Source organism: Sorex araneus, chromosome 2 (assembly GCF_027595985.1).
Source record: "Sorex araneus isolate mSorAra2 chromosome 2, mSorAra2.pri, whole genome shotgun sequence".
Classification (NCBI taxonomy): domain Eukaryota; kingdom Metazoa; phylum Chordata; class Mammalia; order Eulipotyphla; family Soricidae; genus Sorex; species Sorex araneus.
The window spans coordinates 194,911,480-194,933,977 of NC_073303.1; the positions used below are offsets into that span (position 1 = coordinate 194,911,480).

At 39.9% G+C, this 22,498-nt stretch overlaps 2 protein-coding genes across 2 annotated transcripts; both read right to left on the reverse strand.

The window, feature by feature from the left end:
* Nucleotides 1-366: 366 nt before the first annotated feature.
* On the reverse strand, nt 367-561 carry LOC129401731 (keratin-associated protein 8-1). The gene has a single exon (XM_055124539.1). The coding sequence runs from the start codon at nt 559-561 to the stop codon at nt 367-369; it is 195 nt and encodes a 64-aa protein (XP_054980514.1).
* Nucleotides 562-19,667: 19,106 nt separating this feature from the next.
* On the reverse strand, nt 19,668-19,931 carry LOC101538035 (keratin-associated protein 7-1). Its single transcript, XM_004618972.2, has one exon. It carries the CDS (start codon nt 19,929-19,931, stop codon nt 19,668-19,670), a length of 264 nt encoding a protein of 87 aa, XP_004619029.1.
* Between the last annotated feature and the right edge of the window lie 2,567 nt (nt 19,932-22,498).

A 22,498-nucleotide genomic window follows, 5' to 3' on the forward strand; every position in this document is an offset into this window, starting at 1 on the left:
GAAAGAAAACTTCACTCAGGTGAGAACATTGTGCTGGGAAGAGACAAGTTTATTGAGAATTTGACAGAGACCTCTACAGCATCATCATGACAAGAGTCCCGAGCACGGTGCAAACTTCCAAAGAAATTCAAGTCCGGCTACCATGTTTCTGGAAGTGGTTCGGCACACACCCTCCAAGCAGGGCTGCTGGAGGCATCATCTGGTTATTCCCATTCTTCCCTCAGGACCCTGGTGTTGGGTCTGAAAGCAGCGGCTGGGAGGTTGACAGAAAATGAAGACTAGAGTTGCAAGTCAAGGAGAGGGCCTGGAGGTGGGCTTCTCAGTCTTGAGAGAGAAGGTTCTCAATGCCGCCGGAGTCCCAGCGCTCTACTGGTAGAGAGTGTACGGCCAGTATCTTCTGTAGCCGAAAGGCCCGCCGCAGCCACCGTAGCCATAGCCAAAGCCATAGCCCACTGGGGAGTAAGTGCTACCATAACCACAGCCAACGCTGTATCCCAGTGGGTAGCCGTAGCTGCCCCAGTAACAGCCAGGGAAGACGGCCCCATTGAAGTTGCAGTACATGGTGTCAGGAGTGGAGGGCTAGAGAGCTGGAGAATGGGTTTGCAAGGTGTGATGGCGTATCCGGCTCTGAATCTCCTTTATATACCCTGGCTGTGGGGCGTGGCGCAATAAAAAATCTAAAAAAAAAAAGCCCTCATTTTCATTCTTGACACCAATTTGCATCACTAAAAGCTCATTAATTTGTTTTGCACTTGTGCAAGAGACCTTTAGAATTGCTTAAGACGTCTTCAGAGTTGCTTAAGATGTCTTTGGTGTTGCCTAAGATAGCTCACTCACGGGGCTGGGATTCCTTCAGACCCCGCATTTCACTAACAAGAGGGTTGCAGGGACTTCAGGGCAGGAAGTATTAGAGATCCTAAATATAATTCACTACCAGTGAACATTATAAAACCAAGAACATATTCCAAGGTTAACCGTTTCAGTCCTCCTGTGCACTGATTTTTCCACAACACACATTTAGGATTTCCTCAAGGACATGTTGAATGAAATTTTAAAAAAATAAGAAATGCAGCAACATTGCAAATCCATCAAAAATTGAGTTATTTCTTAGTATTCACCTGATTAAAGAATTTTCCTTGGGGGTTGGAGAGATTGTATAGGAGATCAGGTACTTGCTTGGCTTGAGGCTGACCCTGTTCCATCTCCTGCACTGTAAGCGGTTCCCCAAACAACACCAAGGGTCACTCTTGAGTAAAGAGCCAGTTCGGTACTTGGAGGTGGGACCCTCTCTCTAAACCCCTCAACAGTGAAAACAAAGAAAGAAAAGAATTATCTGTTTTGCAGTACAAAGATAAATGTCTTCATAAGAAAACTTGAGGGATTATTTTGTTTGGTTTTGCCTATCTGTAGTTTTTCTGCTTAGAAAATTGGTTTAAAAAAAAAAACTTTAATTATTGTTCCCATCTGAACTACATCTAACATGCATTTCTAGACCAGTGCCTGAAATAATAATCTTGTCATTGTAAACAAGAAAAATGGACTTTGTGGATTGATCCCAGGATGGAATTGTCAAGCAAATGTGATTTGTTGTCTGACATACTTTCTAAAGTCAGCGTTGAAAGTAATAAGATAAAAAAGAAGAAAAATGAATGGAAATTTTTATCCTATAATGCTTCATATTTTTTATTTGATCTAACAAAACCAAGTTATCTGACAAATGTGATGATCTTGTGATGGGTGAGGTGATATTATTAAATCAACATTATTTCACTTTGAGACTGATCATTCACAAAGGGAAGGGGGCCAGAGAGATAGTACAAGGGTTAAGGTGTTTGCTTTGCTTGCAGCTGACCCTGGTTTAATCCCTGGAACCACACCTGGTCCCCAGAGTACCTCCAGGAGTGGTTCCTGAGCACAGAAGAAGGAGTAAACTCTGAGTATGAATACGTGAGACCCAAAAACAAAATAAAAAATAACAACTAAACAAACAAATATAAAATCCAAACAAACAAACAAAAAGTAAGGATTGAAGGGAAGTCATTCCTCTCTAAATAGAAATATAATTCTCAAGTTTGAATCGATGGAGGGAGTGATTAAAAACTCACTTGGGTCATGTCACACCTAACCCATACCAGCACTGAGGTTCTCCCAAAGGAAGGAAAACTGACATAAAATACAGTGAAGGGGGACACAAGACACAGAAAAAGAAAGGCAGAGTTACAGAATCCCAACACCACAGAGCCTGCATGCTTCCTAACAGCCCACAAATTTCACTGTGGTTTCCAGACACGCCTTTCTCCCTGTTTCCAGCAGCTAAACCTAAATTTCCATAACACAGAGAAATCATAGGTGAAATAAAAGTGCTAGCTGGGACTCTTGAAAAATAAACTTAATGGGGCCAGAAAGAGCTAGAAGGGTGGGCTGTGTGCAAGGGGTGCCTTGTTCAATCTCCAAGTTCAATCTCAGGCACCCAATACTTCCTCTGTGTTCCCAAGAGTGATCCCTGAGTGCAGAAACAGAACAAAACCCTGAGCACCACCATCTGTTGCCCCCCAAAAAACATTTAATAAATAATAAAAAATAAACTTAAAAAAAACATGCCAGCATTCTAGCCACTAATTGTTTAATTGTAGCAGAGGCATTTTTGAAATTTTACAGAGTTGCCCTCCATCCTTCTTCATGCGCCGAGGGCTCTGTGGCCACCTAAAGTGACTCAGCATTTCAAATGCAAACAATCCCTGTGATTTGTAGGCAAATAAGGCCCGAGAATTAAAATTAGCTTCATTCTCCAAATATAAAGATATTTAACAGCAGATCCTTCCCTATAAATTATAAAGTGATTTACATGATATTTCTACTGTCATCATTCGTTCTGCTCCATAAAGGGAAAACTGGCAGCGTTTAGAATAAAGGAAAATTTTTAAAATTAGCATGATAAAGTGGATATACAGGATAAAAAGCTTTGCATTAAGGCCAACATTCTGTGGTGATGCTCTATCAGATTCCAGAGTGCTAACCATTACACCATGGGGACCACAGCATTGTGATGCTTTTTCTGTGGGAGTTTGTCCCTCACCTGAGTACTCAACCTGACAAGATGCTAACTTTGCTCTCTTGGGGCACAATACCCAGTTATGGATCTGAATAAAAACAGATAAAAACAGATTCTGAGGAATAGTGAAGAGAAGTGAAGATCTTATTACTATCACAGGAAACATCCTGAATTTTCTCTAGAACTACTCCGGAAACTCTCAGAATAAGAAAATGTGAAAGAAACACATTATTTATCAATAATTCATTTTTGAAAAACGAATAGCTTCTTAATCATACTAGGCTTACAAAACTTTTGTTCAGAGAGAGTATTGCCAAAGGAAGACCATGTTTTGGAAAGCTTGACATTTATGTAACATTAAGAACATAACATAAGGATACCTTCTGAAGCCTAAAAGTAAATCACCACAAAAATGCTTAAAGACATAAAATAAGGGGCAGGAGCCATCAAACAGCAGGTAAGGTACTTGCCTTGCACAGAGCTGACCTGGTGTCCTATAGGTTCAGGCATCCCATATGGTCCTCCAAATAGGAGGGTCCTCTCTGGCAGGAGGGATTCCTGAGCCCAGAGGGATTCCTGATCCCAGAGTCAGGAGAAAGACCTGAGCATTGTCCCTAAACCAAAAAATAAACACTAAGCTACCCCTGGCATATTCGATATGCTAAAAACAGTAACAACAAGTCTCACAATGGAGATCTTACTGGTGCCCACTCGAGCAAATCGATGCACAATGCGATGACAGTGCTAGAGACAGTGCAGAAATAAAAATATTGCAACAAACTTTCAGAGTACTTTTTACTACTAATGAAGTCACATACTTCTAGACTACTTTTTCCCCCCGACACTAGTTTCTGCAACTAGGACAAGACAGGACAAATGTCTTGTCCTCCAGATTCATCCTGGTCCCGTGGCATGGACAAATTTATACTACAAAGAGATCTTGGATCCTTAGATCAACATCGAAAAGTTTGGTGAACTGAGAGTGGCTGGTAAAGAATTTCTGAAAGCCAACCTCACAAATGAAAGGTTAAAATGAACCTATTGTGGGGCTGAGAGATAGTACTGTGGCTAGAGCACTTGCCTTGCACCCAACCAACCAGGGTTCAATCCCTAGCACCCACCCCGTATGGCCCTTGAGCCCATCAGGAGTGATTCCTAAGGAAAGAGCAAGGAGTAACTCCTGAGCATTCCTGGGTGTGGGCTCTCTATCCCCTAACAAAAGAGCCTCCTGAGAAACAGCATGACCACAAACTACATAAGTCTATGTGCTCCACATCTAAATTAAATGGATATCCAGCCTCGTTCCCCTAACCAAATGCCCAAGAAAGTTTAACTTCTCATTATATCCAACCATGGAAAGTGGGATTGCAGACCTCAAAAGGAAAAAGCCATAGCAGTCTACATCAACTACAGTTGAAGTGTTTTATTTGGTGTCTCAAAAAAAATCTAATAAATATATATATCATATTCTCACATATATATGAAATGGCATTAGGCTAATTAGTATTGAATACTTATTTGGGTAAAGTTTCTCTTTTCTCTTTTAGTAAGAGTCTAAGATGGTCTATGCTAAATAATTAGATTTTTGTCCTTTCAGATTTCTTTTTTTTTTTTCAGATTTCTTTGATTTCAAATCTGGTTTGCCATGAATAAAAGTTGGGGGATACATTTTGCTCCTGAAATTTTCTACAAAGGAATTTCGACAAAGATTTTCTGGAAAATTGAAAAGGCTCATTTCCTATATGTACTATAAAGTAGTTCTTGTCTTAATATCTAAAAATATAAAATTTCCAGTTTTGAAAATTTAGAAAAGAAATTATAGGGAATATTTTAGATTGTCTTAGACTATATATACACATATATATATAAGTTTTGGTGATGTAAAAATGATCTCCCACTAATTGTTTCTACCATTTATTCTTTCAGATAATTCTTAAGAATCCACTCTGTCCTAGGCATTCTATCAGATGCTAAGGCTCTAAGAATAAAGGAGAACTGGTAATAAAAAGGAAAATCATAATTTATGAAAATGCAGTATTACAGTATTTCTGTCCCACAAATCCATCTGCCCTCTCTAGACTTTGGAGGGTTAAAAAAAAAATGAACATTTCTGCAAAAGCAGGGATTGTGGCCTTACAAATCATCCAATATTTGAGTTGGGTCTTGCACATGGGTATATTCACTAGACACTGTTTACAGGAATACTGGATATGGAGAATATTCAAAACAGAGGAAGTGAGAAACAAAGCTCCTAATGTACTATCTGATGAATGCCTTCCAGGAGTCACCAATAATTCAATATAACCTAGCCTTGGATGTAACAAGAGAATTAAAGGCGGCTGGAGCTGGAACAGGAACTTATGAAACCTTCAGTGCCCTGGAGGCAAAGGGAACTACTCATAGGGTAAGCCAAGGAAGACCCTGTCAGTTGTGCTTTTCAGAAACATCCTTTCTGCCAGTAATGGAAGACCAAGTTTCAAATCACATTCCTTAGGAATGCATTTGGCTCCAAGTACCAAAACCTCAGCTGAAAATTATTAAAAAAAAAAAACAGAATTGATCTTATACAAATAGGACTTTAAAACACTGGCCAATGCTGGGTTACTTCAAGACTGGACAACGGCAGGGTTTAGAGTAGACCCTATTGTTATTCTGTCTTGTCATGGACCTACGCTTGCCAGAGCACCTACATGCTTGACATCAGCTCGTCACAGTGACATCCAAAGCCTGGAAAGGGAAGGGCCACAGCAATTTTTCCTGGTCTTCTTAAAAGAAATTCTTTTGGCATTTGCCTCCCCACCAATGCCCTTCAGTTTCCATGTCTTAAAAGTGAATCACATCCTGTGACTGAGCTAGTAGGGAACTTAGAAGCATTCTCTGCCAATCCAGAGTGAAGGACTGCCTTGGTGCAGAAAGAGGCAAAGGGAGAAGAAAGATCTCCAGATTGATAATCAATAGTGCCACACAAAAGCCATGGGACAAGCCAAGATGACAGTCTTAGAAGCAGGGTGGATCAAAGAATTATTAAAGAGGTAGAATTTACAAGCTTGCATTAATAATTGTCTATTTAATCAGCACCCAACACCCCCAAAGGGTGTTTGTTCAATACTATGTTTGATCAGGAGGAGAGCATGGTTGATTAAGGTCAAAGATCAGTGTTTCCCAATATTTCCTCCACTCTAACACACAAAGCACATTGCATGACCCTCTTTGTTTTTTTTCTTATTGGCTTTTGGGCCACAGCCAGCAGTGCTAAGGGCTTACCCCTGGTTCTCAGAGGTGACTCTGCTCAGAGGTCACTCCTGGTAGGGATTATGGGGCCATATGAGGTGCCAGGGATTGAATCCAGGTTGGCCACATGCAAGGCAAGTGCCCTACCTGCTATATTATCTCTGCCTCTGCTTTGCTTTTTTAAAAACCCATTTCCTTTCATTGAAGTAAGATTGCACTTACTTCATTTTAACATTATATAAGATTCTGGTCTGCACCAATTTTCTTTACTGTGGATGGTGATGATCTGATAAGACCCAGGAGAGAGAAGAGAGTCATCTCAAAAGCTCTGGTACCCTGCCTTCAGCCCTGATCAGCTGCTATTGAAGAACTAGCATACCTGTAATTTAGTGTTGTGGTACCCAATGTGGAAAATTTTATCAGGTATTTGGGACAATCCTTCACCCCTCTCAGAGAGCCCAGCAAGCTATCAAGAGTATCAAGCCCGTGCGGCAGAGCCTAGAAAGCTACTCATGCGTATTGGATATGCCAAAAACCGTAACAATAAGTCTCTCAATGAGAGATGTTACTGGTGCCCGATTGAACAAATTGATGAGCAACGGGATGACAGTGACTATTTGGGACAATTGGAAATACTAGAATAACCAGAGGACAATCAGATCTAATCATTGCTATAGGAACCACACAATAGAGTTTTATCTATCCCCAAAAAGATGTTCATTTAGATCCTTGATTTTAAATCACCCCAACTCTTGGTTTGGGGTACTGCTATCTTATAATCAGAGACTGTGACTTCAATATATGATATCCTTTCAACTAACTTACTTGCTTGTGTACAAAAGTGTATTATTGTTCAGGACCTCATGTTCAGAAGTTGTATCTTGGGTTTCCATATGAAATTAAGATTTATACCCACATGGTGAGATGATCCCATTTGAATAATAAGATCCAACACCTTGGAATGACCCTTAGCACTTATGCATTTGCAAACCCAATCTGTCACTAGAGGTTGTCAATTTCACATTCTAGAAGTTTCTGGAATCAGCTAATTTCTACCAATCTTTCTTTCACTTTTTGTTTCTTATGGTCGCCCAGTACTATAAATTACCATGAAGTTGATGACTTAAAAGAACGCATATTTATTATCTTATCATTTCAGTAGTTGCAAATCCAATCTCAAGGCATAGTGAAGACCAGTTCCTGCTGCCTACAGGAGAGAAGGAGGCATAGGAAAAGGGGGTTCATCTTTGACTTTGTTTAGCTTCCAGAGATCACCTACACCCTCTAAGGTGTGGCCACTTCCTTCCATCAAACTAACCTCTCCTTCTGCCACCACATTTTCTCCTACTAATGTTGACCCTCCTGCAACCTTTCTCTAAATAACTATTTCTAGACCCTTGATCACTTCTGCCAAGACCTTTTCACATTAAAGGTAATACACTCACAGGTGACAGAGAGATCCACTTTGGAGACCAAGTACTTCACCTACCACACGACCTAATGCTAGCTCTGATTTATATCCCAAGAATGCAATAGTGACCTCAAAGCCAAGAGAGATTTTCCTCCTGGGGGTCTGTTCCCACTGCCAGCATGTTCCCAATGCCAGCGTAACTAATGCCAATAGAATCAATGTCATCATAACCAAATGCAGATCTGATTATCATAGACATACACATGAAGCACTATAGCGCTGTCATCCCATTGTCATCCTCATCGATTTTGCTTGAGCGGGCACCAAAAACATCTCCATTGTGAGACTTGTTGTTACTGTCTTTGGCATATTGAATATGCCACAAGGAGCTTGCCAGGCTCTGCCGTGCAAGCGGGATACTCTCAGTAGCTTTCCAGGCTCTCCAAGAGGGACAAAGGAATCGAACCCGGGTTGACCGCGTGCAAAGGTAGGCGCCCTACCCGATGTGCTATCGCTCCAGACACACACATAACATATAAAAAAATTAATACGTGAAAATAGTTTAATAGCTTCCGACTGCATTCAGATTCAATTTCTGCAAAATTTATGCTGACCTTAAAAAACCCCATCCCAGTTTAGATTTGACCAACTTAGCTCTTTCATTTTCAAACAAATCATATTCTGTCTCTCTCCAATCTTGGGTCTTGATCATTGTTCTGCATGTAATTCTCTTCTCTACTCTTTGTGTCAACTCCTGCCAGACTGTGATACCAGAACACTTGCTCTGGGAGATCTTTCTGCCACTTCCACCCCCCAGTGTGGATTAGCTAAAGTCTCCCTGGAGTATCCCAGTGCGCTCCCATCCCCCTTCCCACAATATAGCACTATTCCGAGTTGTGCTGTAACCTTTACTGGTATAATCAATGTCCATCTGTCTAGGCTTGCTTCTCAAGGGGCAAAATGATTTCCTGAGCTACCTTTGGTTCCTCAACGTCTCGCTCCCTGCTGGATATATTTGTGGAATTCAATAAATGAAATAAATAAAAGAATTTCCTCAACACAATGGGGACACTGGCATCCTGTGAGAAGTTAAGACCATCATTTTTTTGAACCCCGATTCCTTCAACTGGAAATAAGGTAAGTTGGCACCCTAGGACTTTTGCCTTCACTGTTGTTTGATTCTATATTGAACTCTCTGATATGGCAAAAGTAAAATTCAACCTCATTCCACTGAAATCTGGACAAGGAGCTTGGCTTGCCACAGAGTCCCCCTTTCCTGTGAAGACAAACTGATGGGCTTTCTCCCAGTAGCCAAACTTTGAGAAGCCAAACACATCAATAGAATGGCAGAAGAGAAGCATCAAAGCTTCCTTAAAAGAACCTACTGCAGGGTCTGGAGTGATAGCACAACGGGTAGGGCATTTCCCTTGTATGTGGCTGACCTGGGCTCGATTCCCAGCATCCCATATGGTTCCCTGAGCACTGCCAGGAGTAATTCCTGAGTGCAGAGCCAGGAGTAACCCTTGAGCATCGCTGGGTGTGACCCAAAAATAAAAGAGAGAGAGAAAGAGAATCTACTGAAATCATTTTTAAAATGCCACCTGTGCAAGAATCTCTCAAGAAATTTAACTTCAAATGCATTTTCTGAGCTCTGTCCCTGAACCTTCTAACCCACTGAGTCTAGAGTGAAGCCAAGTGACCCACACTTTAAATAAAGAGTCCAGTGATTCTAATAATAAAGAAAAAACTGCCTTGGGCACACCTTGGGAAATATGTAGTGTTCTGCAGTAAATTCTCTTTTAAAAATGCACCACTTTTAAGAAGATGAACAACGTACAAGGTGATGAGTATTATAAAAAAATATAGAAAAAGAAGACACCTTTATAGCAGATTTAATCATCAGAGTTGACGGGACTTATCATCGAGGGCAACATTTGCTCCTCCGCAAACTTACAGCAAAGCCCGGAGACACTTTTATTTGTCATGACTGGCGGTCTACTGCTTGGCTTCTAATGGTTTGAGGCCAGCAATACTGCCAAATATCCTGTAATGTGCACAATGGACCCCACAACAAAGAACTCTCCGGTCTCAAAAATCAATAAGAGCTGAGGTCAAACTACGCTGATCTAGCGTCAAGATCACATGCATTCAAACATGATTACCATGCAATATTACCAAAGGGTCACATGACTGGGCCACACTGTGCTGACTAACACTTGGAGCTAACTCGAAGTACAATTTTGGTACCTTGCTATCTCAGCACTTCGGGGGCTAAACCACATATGTGAGGCTCGTTGACTGATGATGAGAGCGAGCACCTAATTAATGAAGCTTTGCATTTGATGTAGAACCCATGTGGTTTCTTCAGAAATAATATGACGCCACAACAATGCCAGGACGCACAATAGGCTCCCTGACTCCTGTCAGCAGCACCCTGCTTGCATTTCACAACCAACATGAAAAAATGACTCCGAGGAAGGAAACTTTTCATGGTAAGCATTTAGTCACTGTTAGGACAGGAAGCTCTTTTCAGCATCTATTACCCTCTCTTATTGGTGATACAAATGCAAGAGCCGAGGTCCTCTTCTTGGGTGCCAAAGCCATATTAGAGCCTGGTATTAAACATGTTGCTTGTTTCTCGTTGATTAACTATATCATAGAACTTCAAGTATATAGCATTCATTTCTACATGTGCACAAGATTCTCCACACTCACTACCAAAGTTCTGTTTTCTCACTTATCAACTGACTCCTTCCTTCCTCCCTCTTACTCCTTCCTTTTTTTCTCTGTCCGCCATAATAGTTCTCACTTCATCTAGGAGTTAACTTTATTTTTCACCAATTTGCTTGCTTTAGTTATTTAGATTCCACATAAATGAAAGCGTTAGGCAATTGGCTTTTGCTTCTTTATGTCACTAAGCATAACCACCTTAAGTTCTGCCCATTTTGTTCTCAAAGGCATGGTTTTATAGTTTTTAATGTCTATACTAGTACTCCATGCATTCTTTATCCAATCAATCACCAATGCCTGCCCCCCTAAGTGATTCCATGTTTTGCCTATTATAAATAGTGCTGCTATTAACATTGAGTTGGTAAATATCTGGAAATGCCTATAAATTGAAAGCATGGCACAACCTGCAAGCTGAGTTCCTTAAAGAATAAAAAAGCAAAATTGGGACTTGTGACATCTCAGTACTAAACCAGAATCATCAAGAAAAGTATAATGCTTCAACTTATTTATTCATCAGTTGTCCTTTGCGAGGCCTGAGAGTGTATCCTCCTGGTCATCTTGAAAATCTATTGGTAGCAGTGTAGAACAACAAATAGTGGCAAGCAAAATTCGCTAAAATCTTATTTCTCCAAATTTAATACTAAGAAAAAATTAACAAATCTGATTTCGGACACCATCAAAATAAAGAAATAAATACAAGAATAAGATCATTTTAATTCAACAGATTAGAAGCAGTGTCAAAAAATATATTAACAATCTTAAGCCTGTGCCTTCAAGACATCTTGAAAATTTTGAAGTGATAACTGAAGGCATTGGACACAGAAGCCTGGAGATAGAAAATAATGATGCTGACTTGTGAAGCAGAATATTAAAAAGGAAATATGATTTAAAAGGTCAGAAAAATAGAAAATGTAGTACCAGTACCATTGTCAAAGATAATTCCAGAAGTCACTTAAAGAGAACTGGTATTTGAGAAATAATGGATATTTGGGGGAAAGATTTAATTCTGCATTCAGGGGTTCATAGACTATCCTGCGAATTTTCGGCCTCACAGTTCTTAAAAAGGAAAAACATTTCTCTCTAGTAGAAAGCTCACTCACTACAATTTTCGGTGGTTTTCCTCTATTCTCAGAGCATAGGAAGAGCATTAAGTAGTTTTCTCAACAAATTCCAATTAAAAATAGAAAACAGTGTATGGAAAATTAGTTTTCCAATTATTTCCTTTTCTGCTGAAAATGTTAATACCATTTCCTCAACACATACAAAAATCAACAGTGAGCTATCACTACCTCTCTACTTCCTGTTAGAGAAGAATTAAGAGAAGTGGATTCATTTAACTTTAACTTTATAAGCACACAAACCATCTAAGAATCCTGTGAAAGTGCAGAGATTATTTTTACTGAGGAAAAGTTCAGGATCTCACGTTTTTGCATAAGCTTCCAGATGATGCCAATATTATAATCGGCTAAATACATTTAAAGTAAAAAGGGATTAGTTTTTCCCTTTAAGGCTTTAAGTAAAGAAGTTCATTTAACAAATATTTTTCAGGTGACTAGGATGCAATATTAGTGAGAGGCACATTGACTAAATAATGGACCCTGTCCTAGGGAAATGACAATCAACAGTCTACAGGGAAGGAATCGAACTTATGGGCATCATCAATTAATGATGGTGAGAAAGATAGAGAAAATTGAATGGTAAGAGCTTGTTCCACATCCCATACATGAGCTCTCAAGCACAAAATATCCAGGTGCTCAAGATTAGTCCGTGTCCATGATACATATAAGACCATTTTATGATTGGGTCTGAGAACTGAGGGAAACAAGAACGCTGCTCATAGAAATAATTGGACACCATTGTCAGTGACTCCTCCCTCTTTATCAGTGACAGCAGTAGACTTATTCTACCTCCTAAATAATACCATAAGATACCGAACCATAAATTTATTCTCTCTTCCAGAGAGTACCTGTGGGCACTCTAATGATACCTCCAACCCAATCAATCTCATCCTGACCTCCAGCCTCAATGTTTGTTATATTTCACCACCTAAAGAAAGAAGGAAGTTTGCTAATTCACTGGTATTGAGGAAGGGAGATTATCCCAAATTACCTAGTGGATTTAATAGATGCAAAAGAATCTTGAAAGTGAAAGGATGCAAGAGTTAGAGTCTGAGACAAGGAGACAAATTTGAAGATGTTATGCTACTTTTTTAAGTTATTCTTGTTTAAAGTTACTTCTATTTTCTTTCAAATTTTATTAAAGCACCTTTATAAAGTTATCCATAGTTGAGTTTTAGACTTACAGTGTTCCAGCACCAATCCCACCACCAGTGCCAACTTCCCTCCACCAATGTCCCCAGGTTGCCTCCCATATCCCACCCCCAACCTGCCCTCTCAACAGGCACTTTTTTTTTTTAAGTCTGATTGTTAAAGTTAGGTCTCGTGATCTTAGTGTTGTTGACACTGTGATATTGACATTTAGCTCTCCCATTCTTTAACACCATCTATCTACCTGAGTCCTGATCCTTCTTGCTTCTCCTTTATGCTCCGGGGTCAAAGATGATCTGGGTATCCCCCATTTGAAAACACTATGTTTATCCAGTTATTCTAAATACCATGTATAAGTGACATCATCCTTCTTCTCCTGGCTTTACTTCACATGATAGCTCTGAATACAGAGGAAAGGAGAATGAACCAAGGATTGAAGAGGCTTAGGGCGTCAGGAAAGGCAAGGAAGGCCACTCCCTGAACGGTGAGTGAATGAATCAATATTTTGATTTGAGCTCAGCAAAACTCATTCTGAACTCCTGACCTTCAAAATTGTAAGAAAATAACTCTATGAACCATGAAGTCTGAAATTATTTTATGACATCAGGTACAGAACCCAGAAGAGACCACGAGCTTCTTTTACCCTCTTGAATATCACTTATATGTGGTATTTAGAATAACTGGATAAACACAATGTTTGCAATTGGGGGATGCCCAGATCATCCTTGACCCCCAGAGCATAAAGGAGAAGAAACTCAATCTTAGAACAAGCCCCTCCAATACCTCTTTTACATCCTGAAGATTCTTATGTGGCATGGTCTCTATTTTGGCAACAAGTTGTTATACCAAGCTTTATTTAACCCCGGTGTCTCCCTGTGCTCTTGGTTGGTAAGATTTGGCAGTGCAGTATATACAATAAAATAAAAAGAGCTTTGGGATAATCAACTGGAACAAAGGAAGATCCCTTTTGAAGAATCTATAGGAGTTCACTAGATCAGTTATTTCTCAGCCAGGTGTCATATTTCGCCCCCCCTGCCCCCACACTAATGAAAATGGAGGGCCATTACATGAGACTAAGGGCCCAATCAGTAGCACAGGCAGTGGGTAGTAGCAGGAAGGAAACTACATTAGAAGGAGATCACTGTTGGACAAAGGTTGAAAAACACTGCACTAGATAAAGAAGTGTGCAGGAACTAAAAACAATGGAAGGTCCCACTGCAGAAGAAAGAGAAGCATGTTGGGGAGAGGTAGACCATGAAACCAGGGAAACTTGGAATTTTAAGAACCAATCCTGGACTTTTATCCTGAAAAATAGTAGCAGAGATTTATTTTCAGAAATGTGTATTAATGAATTTGTAATTTGTATGTTGACTCTGTTTACTGTATCAAAGATGGATTGGCCCCTGAGAGGTAGACCAGAAAGGAAAATAGTGTATTAATGCAGGTAAGAGATAAGAAGAATGCAAATGGAGACAAAAAGTAAGTCAAATGAATATGAGATCAATCACAGCTTCTTGAAGGTGATGAGGACAGAAACTAAAAAGCTTGGCATCTACATTAAAAAAATGGAGCCTGATAATTCTTAAAATTTATCTGACACAAATGTGCAGTTAATGGAAAATCTTGACCACCTCAATAAGTTTCAGGTTGAGATGAGGACCTGAGAGATAGTACAGTGTGAAGGCAAATGCTTTGCAAGCTATCAAGTTTTTCTCTATCCTGGCATCACATGGCATTATCCGAGAGGCCTGGGAACACCATCAGGGTGGACTGGATAGCCTCTGATACCTCAGGACCCAACCCTGCATCACTGTACTCTTGCACTGAATCATTGTCTCATTGTATGAGAATCACCAGATTTTGGGATCACCCCAAAATCCCTTGACCAACCACTTTTTGGGAATCATCTCTCCAAAAAATGCATGAACAACATTCTGCCTCTTGTTTTAGTGTTGGGTCTAAGGACATGGATGGAACCACAAAATATCAGTTTGAAACCTTAACTCAAGAATCCAGTTTTCCAAGCTGGTAAATATCTGCACAAATAATTTGGTGGAAATAACTCCATTTGCATCCATTTCCCGAGTGATATTTATCTCTCAAAATATTTGGCATGAGTGTATAAAATTCTACGGTGTATTTTAAAGTAACTCACTGTGTACATAAAAGGTATAACTCTAACTGGAAAAAAAATAATGATAATGTTAAGCAGGACTATTTCTGAGAAATAGTTCCATAGTTTTAGAGATACTAACATGTTTCACTTTGGAGGACTACATAATGCCTTTCACTACATTTTAGCATTTTTCTCTACAAAGAAGTAACACACATCAAATTATTTAACTTTTCAATATGAGTTTCTTCTTCAGTAATATGGTAGGTGATAGAACTTTCCTGAAAAACTGAAAAAGTATCTATCGTATCATTCAATATATAATCATCTGTCAATGATAACTGCAGGAGAAAAAGAGGCAAGATGTTGTATTTAATCGTTTGTGATCCTTTTCAAGGAATGTATATGTGTACATGTGTATTTGTGTGTACATGTTCATTCACTCAAGATGGTGAATGAACCACACATGAATTTCTCCTCTACTTCCCCAGTATCCATTAAATTATAATAAGGTTGGACCCAACAATAACAGAGAGAAAAGTTGGAGAATTATAATTGAAGAAAGATTAAACTTTTGGATGATGGAAAAAAGATAGAGAGAATTCAGAAAGGAGGAAGCTCTGGCAAAAACTATGAGAAGAGAGAACTATAGGCAAAGAGTGAACCCTGTCTTTAAATTTCAAAAGAAAACTAGGATTCACAATACTAAGAAAAATGCAGGAACTCAGGCAGAAATAAAGTGATAGAATATCTAGATGAAGTAAAGGGTACTTTGCACTGTGTTTAGAGACGCCCCGAAACATGCAGCCAATCCTCCCTTCATCCCAAAGGAAATTCTTGCTGTCAATGAGCTTCTTTCCATCCACACAGTTCCAGTGCAGCTTCTTAATGTATTATTAAATCTTAAAGAATTACAGGTGTCAATGATAATTGGCATATGATAGGGCAGAAATGAATGTACACAGCAATTATAGTACAGCAAGAAGAAAACATAACACCTGCTTCTTCATTTCTAAATTCCAGTCTTCTTTTATGGGATAGAGAGTCTAGGGAGAAACCAATGATTCTGTGGCTGAAAAATGTCAGCTGAGCCTGAAACATTGTAAGCCTAGAGTATTGTGAGCCTGGAAAATTTATAATAAACCTATTGAGGGACAGGATAAGGAAAAGATAAAATAGCAATGGGGACACTTCTAAAGAATAGTTGAACCAGAAAGAAGATATTCCTACTGTCCAAATAAATAGGGGGCAATTTGAACATCAAAACTAATTATATTCATAGATTAAAACATAGAATAAAATAAGAACTCATGAGCGCATATTTACACAAATACAGCACTGTAGCACTCTTGTCCTGTTGTTCATTGATTTGCTTGAGCAGGCACCAGTAACGACTCCATTGTGAAACATGTTGTTACTGTTTTTGGCATATTGAGTATGCCGCAGGTAGCTTGCTAGGCTCTGCCATGCGGGGCGGGATAGTCTTGGTAGCTTTCCGGGCTCTCTGAGAGGGATGAAGAAATCTAACCTGGGTTGGCCACATGCAAGGCAAATGCCCTACCCGCTATGCTATTGCTCCAGTCCTTACACAAATATACTAACAAAAAATTAAATCAGAATAAGAAAACAATTATTCTTCTAATATATTCCAACTAATAACAAAAGGACTTATAAGATTAGAATATGGTGAACGGACACTATATTAGTGAGTAAAAGCCTTATAAAGAAGAGTGTAGATATAGTATAAAAGCAGTCACATACAAGTTAATAAAAGGACGGGAGAAATAGTAGGTTTACAGTAAAGAAACTTGAGAGACACTACTTCCAACAAGTGACCAAGTTTAGCACCAACCAAAATGCATAATCCAATATAATGTTATTTTGATATGAGACACTGTGAAGGATTCTACATCACTCCTAAGAGAGCTTGATTAAAAATGGATAGTGGAGACCAGAGCAATAGCACAGCAGGTAGGGCTTTGCCTTGCAAGTGGCCAACCCAAGTTCCATCCCAGCATCCCATATGGTCCCCTGAGCACTGCCAGGAGTAATTCCTGAGTGCAGAGCCAGGGTACTTGCCTTGCAAGTGGCTGACTAGGTTTGATCTCTGGCACCCCATGTGGTCCTTTGAGATTCACCAGGACTGATTCCTGAGCACAGGACCAAGAGTAAGCCCAGAATACTGCAGAGATGACCCAAACAAAACAAAACAAAACAAAACAAAACAAATGTATAATGCAGCCAGAGAGTTAGTACTGGGCTTAAGACATTTGCCTTGCAGGAAACTGACCCTGATTTGATCCTTGATACTGCACCTTGTACCCTGAGTACAGCCAGGGGTCGCTCCTGAATACCCCCAAAACAAAAACAACAAAAAGCACAATGTGGAGTTCCATTGTGAGAATACTCCGATCAACCCGAACCAAGGAATATTCTAAATTAAGTCCCCTTCCTTCTTTTATAGGGGTCACACCCGATCGTGCTGGGGACCACTGGGATGATGGGGGGATTACCCTCAGTGGTGCTCAGAGGCCTTACAATGCCAGAGATCAAATTTAGAGACTGAAACCTGCAAGGCATATGATCTGCCACTACAACACATTCTCAGCCCCACATCCTTCACATTGATGAAAAGTCAACACAGAGGAAGAAAGCCTGATATACAGGTCCCAATTAAAGGATATTAAAGAAACACACATGGCATTGGTTGGAAGTCAGGAATAGACTAATCATGTGGGGCATTATTAGAACAAACAAGAAAATCTGAGTATGCATTGCAATTAGATAAGAGTATGACAGCAAACTTAAATTCCTTAATTTTGACCATTACATTGCCCTTGCTTTCTTTTTTTTTTAACAGGACAGCAATTTTATCAGTTTTTATTTATTAAAAGTATATGCATAAACATACCAAACCAGAGTATTCAGGGTCTATTTTTGGTTCTGCTTGAGGTCACTTCCGGCAGTGAGCAGGGGACCATGTTAGACAAGAGATCAAACCCAGACCTCAGACACTCCTCATGTTTTGCTCTATCTCCAGCCCCTTGTCCTTCTTCTACGTAAACAAGCTTGATACGTACAGCTCTGTCATTAGCTGTTCTTGCTCTTGAGTCCGTGAAAGGAAGTGAGTCAGGAACATATCTTTGAATAATCACCTATATCACATTAGTGGCATAAAATAGGACTCAACACTTGCGGGCAAGAATTGTCTTTTATCTTAGTGTTTTTAAATCTTAAGACAATGAGTGAGTGTTTCTATAGTTATTTAGTATCTATTAATTAAGCGATGCTTTCAAAAATTAGATTCTCAGGTCTTAGTATTTTAGGTGATTTTACAGCTCCCAAAATGTTTAGAAGAATGGTCAGCGCTCAAGCATATTCGAATAAACTTTGTATTGGAGTCTATGATAATCTGTATGTATGCCACTAAAAACATATTTGATAAATCAGGTCAACAAAAAAATTTTGAGCATCTGCTCTGAGAGCAGCAAGAGTACAATAAATACTTGATAATGAAACAACTTGAATTCAGGCAAAGCATTTTGCTCCAATGAAGCAAATTTCTCAGCCAGCAATAGGAAAGCATTCCCTAAGTGTTGAAGCACGTATCATTCCAAGTGCTTTTGGTTTCAGCTATCATTACAAGGAATAAATGCTTCATTTTTACAACACTGTATGTGCAATCAAAGGTTAGGATGGTACAAAATAAATAAAGCCCATTTACCAGAAAGCGAGGGCAAGTACTATGTGATTTTGGCTATTTATCGACCAAATCTCAGGCACTCCAAAATACAGTTTGAGAACTCAGTCCAGTTCGTTGAAATTCCTTCCACAGTCTGTGGAGTTCAAATCTCTCTAAATATTTTTTGTCACAAATGAGAGGGAAAAAAACTTTTTTGAGAGGATTTATAATCTAAGAACTATTGCTCATTATAATCAGCAGAGAGAAACTTTACACTTGCAATTTATTTAGATTAAGATTCGGATTGCGGGGCTGGAGCAATAGCATAGCGGGTAGGACATTTGTCCTGCACGCAGTGGACCTGGGTTCTATTCCCAGCATCCCATAGGGTCCCCCGAGCACCGTCAGGAGTAATTCCTGAATGCAGAGCCAGGAGTAACCCCTGTGCATCGCCGGGTGGGACCCAAAAAGAAAAAAAAAGATTCTGAATGCTTTAAGTGTGCCTTTAAAAAGACTGTTAACTGTTACTCTTATTGTGGGTACAACCCAACAGTGCTCTGGGTCATATGGTGCTGGCACTCACTCAGACAGAGCCTCATTCATACAAAGCATCTGTTGTGCCTTTGAGCCACATTCCCAGAAGCTTCTTCAGGAGTTTCTAAAAGTTCAAAATGGGTCGGTGCCATCCTCTGCGGGTGTGCAATGTGAAAACAGAATTAAGATTTGGATCAACTCAACGTTTCTAAGTTGAAACTGGTTTGCGGATGGATTCAAGAGCAGAAAATCACACTAAAATAAATACCCGGAACAAAACCGTTTATGCGGAATGAAATAGATTTATTAAGAGACGAATAGTGAGACCCCTTCCTACCTACACCCAACAGATTGGTACTGATGCAGAATTTAGTATAGACACGCAGCAACCGTCGGAGGGAAATTGTTACTTCCCTGCTAAGATTCAGCTAAGTCAGAGAAGTACATCTTGCTCTCTTCGGCTGCCGGTGAGCATCGGATGTCTGGGTGGCTTGTTCAACATCATCAAAGAGTGTCTCGGAAAGAGTCAGCAAGAAGATGAGGGGGGTGGATTTCCCAGGTGTGTCTAAGAGCCCGGGGTTCTTCAGGTTGTTCTGCGCCCAGAGGATGGAGAGACGGCTAGTCGCCTGCCGTTCTTGGTTGGTTCATCAGTAGGTGCTGTAGCCGAAGCCAGAGCCTGAGCCCCAGGGTCTGCAGAAGCTGCCGCCGTAGCCACAGCCCAGGTAACCAATGTTGCTACCCCCGAAGCTGTAACCCAGGGAGTTGTAGCCGTGGCAGCCACAGCCATAGTTCAGGGGGGAGCCCAGGGGCACGACGCAGTTCAGGGGGGTAGCTCTGAAGTTCCCGTGGAAGTTGGTTCCGTAGCAAGGGTAGCCTGGGAAGTAGCTCCCGCAGCAAAAGAAACGGGTCATGGTGGTAACAGGAGTGGAGAAGGCTTGGGGTGGGTTGCAAGGAGTGAGCTACTCGGGGGAATGAAGGTGTCCTCCTCCACCGGCCTTTTTATACCCCAGCGGGTGGGCATGACACCCTGGTCTAGACATCCTCCCCACAATTTGCATAAATAATTACAATTAAATGTACATAAAGGAACCCACAGACTCAGGGGCCACGTTTTTGTTGGCTTTTTTTGTTGGCACAGGAATGCCGTGAATCTTCAAAGTCAGTGACCATCCTGACACATATTTGGATTCTTTTCATCAGTGTCCCATAATTTAACTGCTCTGATGACGGCATCATGTGAGACTCTAAATTCTCTGATTATAAATTGCTCTTCACTGACCTAGATGCTCTCACAAAGCTTTGGCAACAAAGAAAACACTTCTATTACCTCTCGAAATTCTTTCCCCAGGTCATTCAAACTACCTGGGCATCTCTATGGCTTCCTGAGTTTCTTTTTGAGCTGGAGAAAATTATTTGCAACTCAAACTAGTGGCTTCAAAACAATGTGCATGTATTAAATACCGCTGAATTGTCTGCTTTAAAATTGTTTTATGCAAAGCAATTTCCACCCCAATAAAATGAGTTTTAGAACAAAATATTGCCATGCAAATCCATTGAAACATCTTTTTACAGACATGGTAAGGACATCAAATAATAGGAAGACCATGGATAACCTACTCATAATTTTTCCAAATTTCATTTATGAGCATCCTCCTTGTTAACACTGATTTTTTTTTTTCATGAAGAACGAACAAGCTTTGGTTGTAAATGATCCCGAGCATTGACAAGCTGCCTTGTTGTGGAATGGCCACATTGGCGCCAGAGTGGAACCTGATTTCAAAGTCAGGTTCAACCATGCTTGATTCTTCTTGACTCCTAGTAAAACCAGCCTGAATGCTGTGGATGATGATGAAACACCAGTCGTAGGAAGAATGGGTACTTGCTATTTTGTATGATATGGTCCCATCTTTGCAACTCCCATTTGGCTGACATGGCCATTTTGAATGATGAAGGTAAACCAGAAAGAATTTGATTCCAGAAAAACTAAATTTACTCCAATTACAACAGAAAAACCATCCTTTCAGTATTTATTTTTATTTATTTTTTGTTTCTGGGTCATACCCAGTAAGGCCCAGGTATAATCCTAGCTCATTACTCAGGGGTTACTCCTAGCAATGTTCAGAGTACCATGTGATGTGCAGGGGACAGAATCTGTCAGCTCTTAATTCCATTTATGAGCATCCATTGACTAGCTGCCTTGTGGGATTGCCCCATTGGAGCCAGAGTATAATCTGACAAAGCAAGCACCTTACCCCAGTACTCTCTCTCCCGACCCAACAACCCAACAACTCATACACAAATGTGAGTCTAAATTCTGTGCAAAAAGTTAAAGGAAATCTTTTGGATATTAGTTCTTTGTTTATACCCCCTCAATGGACAATCATAGAATCCAACCCTCCAATTAATTCCAGTTAGACTCCCTGATCTTGATTAATATATAAATGAATGACATGGTATGATATTTTAGGGTCACAATCAGCAGATAAAGTCTATTTTCAGCTTCTTGACAAAAGGAATGAATTAAATGGTTGTGTATAGGAGGGGTTCAAATTTTGTAAGTTATGTAACAAATAGTCCCTAAGACTCAGAAGTGTGTCCTTAAGTTGGAGAAGACAAAGATGACCCAACAATGCGATTCTTGGCACATGCCTAAAAATTTTAGCCATGAATCCCACTCACGTCTATAATTCTGATCTACTACCACCAGGTGGCAGTAATATTGAAGTCAATACGGGTGTTGGTCTTATCAAAACCAGCCGACCTCTTATTTGACAATCAGATTTCTGGGGCTCTCCCAAAAACTCCACGCAATTCTGGAAACCTCGAATTTTCAATGGGTTTAGCAGATAATTCTGATCACTTCTAGGCCAATCTTCCAGGAGATCTGAAGGAATTTATCTTTGCTCAAACCCGTGGCACTGCCATGAGCTGTTTATCTCATTGAACAGCATTTTCATGGTCACCTTTTATTCTGGGTGATAGCAAGAATCCAAGAAAATAAAAACCTTAGTTTGTCTTTTCCATCCCCTTGAGCTTGTTTCTTTTTTTTAATTTACATCTAAATAGAAGGGAAGTGAAAAAGGACTAAACCCTACCTGAGCTGGCTTCTCCTGAAATAAGAAAAAAAATATAAGAGTGTGTATCTAAATTATATTCTATATAATACACACATCACATGCATTTAAATTACAGTACTTTGTATATGTTTATATCATATAGATATATTTGTCTATTTCTTGCTTGTTTTTTACTTTCCTAATTTCTATATGATTCTCCCATAGAAAGTTTTTAGTCAAGAGTTTATTATTTCATTTTTTAAAAATTTTAAATTTAAGTATCAATGACAACTTTTTTTTTTTTTTTGCTTTTTGGGTCACACCCAGCAAGGCACAAGGGTTATTCCTGGCTCTGCACTCAGGAACTTCCCCTGGTGGTGCTCAAGGGACCAAATGGGATGCTGGGAATCGAACCAGGGTCG